Source organism: Rissa tridactyla, chromosome 2 (assembly GCF_028500815.1).
Source record: "Rissa tridactyla isolate bRisTri1 chromosome 2, bRisTri1.patW.cur.20221130, whole genome shotgun sequence".
In the NCBI taxonomy this organism is placed as follows: Eukaryota; Metazoa; Chordata; class Aves; order Charadriiformes; family Laridae; genus Rissa; species Rissa tridactyla.
Window position 1 is genome coordinate 150,503,755 of NC_071467.1, and position 6,850 is coordinate 150,510,604.

At 40.9% G+C, this 6,850-nt stretch overlaps 1 protein-coding gene across 8 annotated transcripts in view; it reads left to right on the plus strand.

The window, feature by feature from the left end:
• Nucleotides 1-6,523, plus strand: part of WAC (WW domain containing adaptor with coiled-coil) — a 63,745-nt gene extending 57,222 nt beyond the window's left edge. For all 8 annotated transcript variants that reach the window (XM_054191783.1, XM_054191780.1, XM_054191782.1 and 5 more), the window contains 2 exons: nt 3,759-3,886; nt 6,305-6,523. In XM_054191783.1, coding sequence (XP_054047758.1) covers nt 3,759-3,886; nt 6,305-6,374 — 198 coding nt within the window. In that variant the 3' untranslated portion in view covers nt 6,375-6,523. The remainder of the gene's footprint in view (nt 1-3,758; nt 3,887-6,304) is intronic.
• Nucleotides 6,524-6,850: the final 327 nt, after the last annotated feature.

Here is a 6,850-nt window from a genome sequence, read left to right on the forward strand (position 1 = left end):
CTCAACTTGGCCACTAACATGAAGGACAACAAAAAAGAGTTTTTATAAATACATCAACAAAAAGAGAGCCAGGGAGAATCTCCATCCCTTACTGGATGTGGGGGGGAAAGTTGCAACCAAGGACGAGGAGAAGGCTGAGATACTTAATGCCTCCTTTGCCTCCGTCTTCAATAGTCAGACCAGCTATCCCTAGGATGTTCAACCTCCTTAGCTGGAAGGTAAGAATGGAGAGCAGAACAACCCACCCGTAATCCAGGAGGAAGTAGTCAATGATCTGCTTCTGCACCTAGACACACATAAGTCTATGGGGCCAGATGGGATTCATCCAAGAGGACTCAGGGAGCTGGCGGGAGAGCTCACCAAGCCTCTCACCATCATTTATCAACAGCCTTGGTCAACGGGGAGGTACCAGATTACTGGAGGGTGACTAATGTGACGCCCATCTACAAGAAGGGTCGGAAGGAGGATCCAGGGAACTACAGGCCTGTCAGCCTGACCTCGATACCAGGAAAGATCATGGAGAGGATCATCTTGAGTGAGCTCTCACGGCAAGTGCAGGGCAGCCAAGGGATCAGGGCCAGCCAGCATGGGTTTAGGAAAGGGAGGTCCTGCTTAACCAACCTGATCTCCTTCTGTGACCATGTGACCTGCCTTCTGGATGCGGGGAAGGCTGTGGACGTTGTCTGTCTGGACTTTGGTAAGGCCTTTGACACCGTCCCCCCCGGCATTATCCTGGAGAAGCTGGCGAATCATGGCATAGACAAGTGTACTCTTCACTGAGTTAAAAACTGGCTGGATGGCCGTGCCCAGAGAGTTGTGATTAATGGGGTGAAATCCTTTTGGCGGCCGGTCACCAGTGGTGTCCCTCAGGGCTCAGTTCTGGGGCCAGTTTTGTTTAATGTCTTTATCAATGATCTGGATGAGGGGATTGAGTGCACCCTCGGTAAGTTTGCAGACGACACCAAACTAGGTGGCAGTGTTGATCTGCTTGAGGGCAGGAAGGCTCTACAGAGGGACCTGGACAGGCTGGATCGATGGGCCAAGGCCAACTGTATGAGATTTAATGAGGCCAAGTGCCGGGTCCTGCATTTTGGTCACAACAACCCCAAGCAACGCTACAGGCTTGGGGCAGAGTGGCTGGAAAGCTGCCCGGCAGAAAAGGACCTGGGGGTGCTGGTGGACGGCCAGCTTAACATGAGCCAGCAGTGTGCCCAGGTGGCCAAGAAGGCCAACAGCATTCTGGCTTGTATCAGGAAGAGCGTGGCCAGCAGGAGTAGGGGAGTGATCGTGCCTCTGTACTCAGCACTGGTGAGGCCTCACCTCGAGTGCTGTGTTCAGTTCTGGGCCCCTCTGTACAAGAGGGACATTGAGGTGCTGGAGCATGTCCAGAGGAGAGCTATGAAGCTGGTGAGGGGTCTGGAGACCAGGTCATATGAGGAGAGGCTGAGGGAACTGGGCATGTTGAGTTTGGAGAAGAGGGGGCTGAGGGGAGACCTCATTGCCCTCTACAGCTAACCTGAAAGGAGGTTGGAGAGAGGTGGGTGTTGGCCTCTTCTCCCAAGTGAATAATGACAGGACCAGAGGAAATGGTCTGAAGTTGTGGCAGGGCAGGTTTAGATTAGATATTAGGAAGAGTTACTTTACTGAAGGAGTGGTCAGGCACTGGAACAGCCTGCCCAGGGAGGTGGTTGGGTCACCATCCCTAAAGGTATTTAAGACACGTGTAGATTTGGCACTTCAGGGCATGCTCTGAAGGGCAGAGATTGTAGGGGGTTTTTTTTGTGTGTGTATGGCTGGATTCAATGATCTCAAAGGTCCTTTCCAACCATGAAGATTCTATGATACAGTGATTCTATAACTATCTTATCTTTAAGGAGTGTGAGAAACGGAATTGTAGGTGGTCTCAGATCAGTAATTGTAGAGGTACTTTGAGTATTGAACAATATCCAAGTACAAAAAAACTATGAATTTACCATTTTACAAACACCTAGAAAGAAAACCATGATAATAGTCAATATGGACCTTTCAAGGAAGAAATTTTGTCAGATTTGGGGTTTGGTTTGGTTTTTGTTTATTTGTTTTGTTTGGTATCAGGCTTTGGTAATAAGGGAAAGCAATAAAAGTTATATCCTGATTTGCAGCAAGACTGTTAACACCTTTTAACAAGAATCTTGTATTCAAAAACAATTGTAAGGCCTTTTAAATGAGATTACTTTAAGATGGGTGACTGGTCAGCTTTAAAAAAAGAAGCACTTTGAAAGTTGTTATTGATAATTTACTATCAGTCTCAAGGCTTAGGACTTGCGTAAGGAGGACATGCGAAGTGATATCCTACTGGAGACCAGGGTACTCCTGGATGTCAGCACACTTCAGGAAAGAAAACTTGTAGGGAATTAGAACACAAAGTGCTGCTTTGACCTGGAGAAATGCCAGAAGTTGATGAAGACCTGTGCTAAATACTATTATTTTTCAGAAGGAAAAACAAAAGTACACAAGTACTTGAGCAGATGGATTAACTCCAGCAGGCAGCTAAGCACCACCTAGCAGCTCACTTGCTCTCCCCCAGTAGGATGGGGGAGAGAATTGGAAGGGCAAAAGTGAGAAGACTCATGGATTGAGATATGGACAGCTTAATAAATAAAAGGCCAGGGGAGGAGGGGATGACGCAAAAGCAGTCGCTTGCCACCACCCAACCAATGCCCAGCCAGTCCCTGAGCAATGGCAGTCCCTGGAAATCTGTCCCCAAGTTTTATTGCCAAGCACAACATTGTATGGTGTTGGAATATCCTCACAGTCAGTTTGGATCAGGTGTCCCTGACTTTTGTCCACCCACAGTCTCTTTGCTGGGGGAGGATCAGTGAGAAGTGGAGAAACCCTTGGTGCTGTGTAAGCACTGCTCAACAGCTGAAACATTGGTTTTGGTCACAGATCCAAAACCGTATGGACTTCTATGAAGAAAATTAACTCCATCCTAGCTGAGCTAAACAGTAATACTGCAGGAAAGGATCTATTTGAAACAACTTTTTTTTTCAGTGTGCCACTTGAAAGAAGTCCACTTTCCTTATCCAGTGTGATACACAGGACCTCTGAGTAATTATACTAGCCTCCTTGGTGCTGTTGAGGAGTTCTCTGGAGTCATGTAGCCAGTTCAGTGACAAGAGTTTAAGAAATACACAAACTGGGGATAGGTCATGCCTTTTAAATTTACACTTCTGCTTGTCTCCACCTGACTACATGGGGATATTAAAATAATGGAGTTTAGCTGGAAGAGAACACCTGAAAAGGGTTTCAAAGGGTTTTTTTTTTTTTCCCTGGATAAGGTAGCTGGAAAGAAGATGGTATTAGATTATATTTGTCACTAAGGCTTAATTTAGATGGGAAGTTTATGTCTGCGATTCAAGTAGTGGACAGAGACTTTTAACTACTTTAACAAATGACTTTGGAAACTTGGAGCCCTGTCATGTACTGTCTTTTGAGTTGGTTGGGCGAACATTTGTTAGGATCAAGGAAATCTAAAACATCCCTGCCTTAGCATGGGGCTGGGTTAGACAATCTCTTGGCAGCCAGTGTTGTTCATTTCTGATTCTAAATGGGCTTTTGTAGAGAATTTAACATACTTCTGACTTAATGTTCCCTTTTGAAGTTAGAGTGCTTTGCTGTTTCAAGACACCCTTATTCAGCAATCCTCTGGCTACAGACAGTTGTTTCCAGATAACTGCATGATTCAAAATCCTAACTTTTATGTGTAACCATTGCAGGCATCAAGATTACGTGAGGAAGCCCATAACATGGGAAGTGTCCATATGTCAGAAATTTGTACTGAATTAAAGAATTTAAGGTCTTTAGTTCGAGTATGTGAAATTCAAGCAACTTTGCGTGAGCAAAGGTAAGTGTGCTCTGTGTTTGTTTTCACAGTAATTTTCAAGGCGGTATTAGAATTCCTGTTCTAGCATTGTTTTGCATGAGCTAATATTTACTGATGACTTTGTAAGTATGCTAATGCTTGCTAGGTTTGCAAATTGTCTTTATTCTGCCTGTTTCCCACACAGATACCTCTTAGTCTCCAGTAACTAGAACCAGATACATAATTTCTCTATGTATTTTCACTTAGATAGAAAAGAAGGATCTTTCCAGATGCATTAGTGCATTAGGAAAAAAACGATTAACTCGCACTAGTTCAGCATACTTCTGAAATATCTGTCCCTCCATGGTGCACAGATCACATAGGTACATATCTGCATGGTTTATACTGGTCTTAATCACTACAGTTTGCACGAGACATTTGTTAGGTCTCAAGCCAGAATAAGTTTGAACAGGTGTCATTGATCTCACAAGCTAAGGAAAAATTAATGTTTGTTCCTTAGGTAGGAGGCGTCTGAGAAGATCTTGGGGTTCTTTAGCGAGATGTTGGTTATAGCAAAGTAGACTTCTGCTTCTGAACAGCCACGTTACTGAAGACTGTTGTGCAAGACTGAAAAGTTTAGTCTTACAAGACATACTGAAACTTTTCACCAGTAGTCATGATCCTGAATCTATTGTCATATTCAGTTTCCTTTCTGAGTGATGTTATCCCATCTATTAAGTCATGCTACGGTTTGAGTACAGTGATTCTGATTTACTATTTTAAGCTGCTTTAATAGCATTGCATGCTGTTCAAATAGCTAGTTTTATCTTAGACACTCTTGCTTTTTGACAGTTAGTAAAACAATCCTTTAGTCAGAAGTAGGCTATAAAATATTTGTAAATCTTTCCTAATAAAGAATCACAAATATCCCCCCTTTCCGAAATTTTATTTCAGAACCGCATTACATAAATTACAATTTCCGTAGTATATTGAATAAACTGCTTGGTTTCTTATAGGTTGTATCTCCTAAGGTTTCACTTCTGTCTCTAGGTGCACATTTGATCTGAAATAACATGTCAAATGCCATTGTTCAGCTCACTAAATAGCACCTTGTTTCTTGTACACCATGTATCCTTAAACTATCAATGGATAATCATTATTATGACTTTGAATCTAAGATAATATGTATCTTTTTATTTTTGCTGCAATCCCAAAGATATGGAATACGTGGCATAAGTAACAAGTTGGTGGAGGGAGGCTTTCGCAAAGGGAAATTAAGGGATTATCAAAACCAATAATAATATCAAAAAAGGGATTATCAAAACCAATACACTCGAATGATGATATTATTTCAATACTTTTGCCCAGAACTACTTAAATTTGTTCTGAGAGGGAGCTTTATCTCTAGGAAAAGCAAGTATATTGTTTTAAACTTAACTGCCGGCATGTGAAAAGGCACTTTTTATTGATGGGTAAATTTTATATGCCCACGCCTTTTAAGTTTAATTTTTTTTTTCCGTGTGTCTATCTTAATCGTTTTACACTTACTTTTCAGTAGGAAATTAATTTTTACTGAACTGGGCACGTATTTGAAAAGTGTTTTACAAAAATCTGCTGAAGTGGATGCTTTTTTTGCATCAATTAAAGTTGCTTCAGACTGCATAGAGTATGTATGTGAAACTTCAAGTTTCCCTAAATATTTTCTTGATTCATTCACAAGCTTGCATTACACTTCAGCATCATGAAAAGTTGTTTCAAAATATTCATTAAAAATTATGGGAAACAGTTACGTAAGCCAAATGTTCATGAATCACAGTAATTGTTTATGTCAGTTCAGTAGACGAAGGAGAAAATAAATGTATAAAGGAATTGCTGGCAATATAATTTGGTTTTAAGCCAGGTGTAGTTACAACTTAATCCTTAGATGTCTTTTAATGATAGAATGTTTTGAGATTAGAGCTTACCGTAACTAGAGACTACCACTAGCCACAGAGCCAAATACAAGGAAAAAAGTGTGGCACTAGAAGAAAGCTTCTTGTTTAAAAAAGTTTATGAGCTCTTTGGGTTGTTTTACAGTCTAGAAAACTGCATAACACAGGCATGCTAGCATTCTTCAGAACATTCAGTTACTCAGCATACTCTTCCGGTGTCCCGCTTTTTCTGGGAGTTAAATTCAAATGAAGAGCAGGCTTAAACATAATTTTGTATCAGTCATAATGAAATATAGCAACTTAATTTTCTGAACTAAGGTATCAAACACGGCAGGTCTCTGCGCATCTGCACACGGTGTTTATAGGTGATGGAATAGATTGGAAAATAATTTTAAAATATCTGAATGTTATTAATAGAGCTAAGGAGCTTGGTATCTTTCACTGAAATTGTGGAAGTACTTCTGTAGATACTTATTTAATGTCTGTATAATGGAAATATTTATACTAATTTATTTCTTTTCTCTTGCAGGATACTATTTTTGAGGCAACAAATTAAAGAACTTGAAAAGCTAAAGAATCAGAATTCCTTCATGGTGTGAAAAGTTGTAAACAATTGCACATGGTTTTGAGTACAGGAACTATTAAACTGATGCCCAGTCTTAACACTTTTGAGCTGCATTTGAGTAGACTTTGGACCGTTGAGCTGGGCAGAAAAAAAGTTGACATGGGGAAGGGGACAGGAGGGAGTCAAATTCAGGGGAAAGATACAAGAATGATTTGTAAAACCCTTGAAATGTAGATTTCTTGTAGATGTATTCTTCACGTTGTAAATATGTTTTGTAGAGTGAAGCCATGGGAAGCCATGTGTATCAGAGCTTAGACATCCAAAACTAATCAATGCTGAGGTGGCTAAATACCTAGCCTTTTACATGTAAACCTGTCTGCAAAATTAGCTTTCTTTTTTTTTTTCTTTTCTTTTTTTTTTTTTTAGTTAATTTATCATTCAGAAATCTTGCATTTCCTAAAATTCAATGCAAGCGCCAGGCGATCTGTGTCTAAGGCTGCAACAATTTGG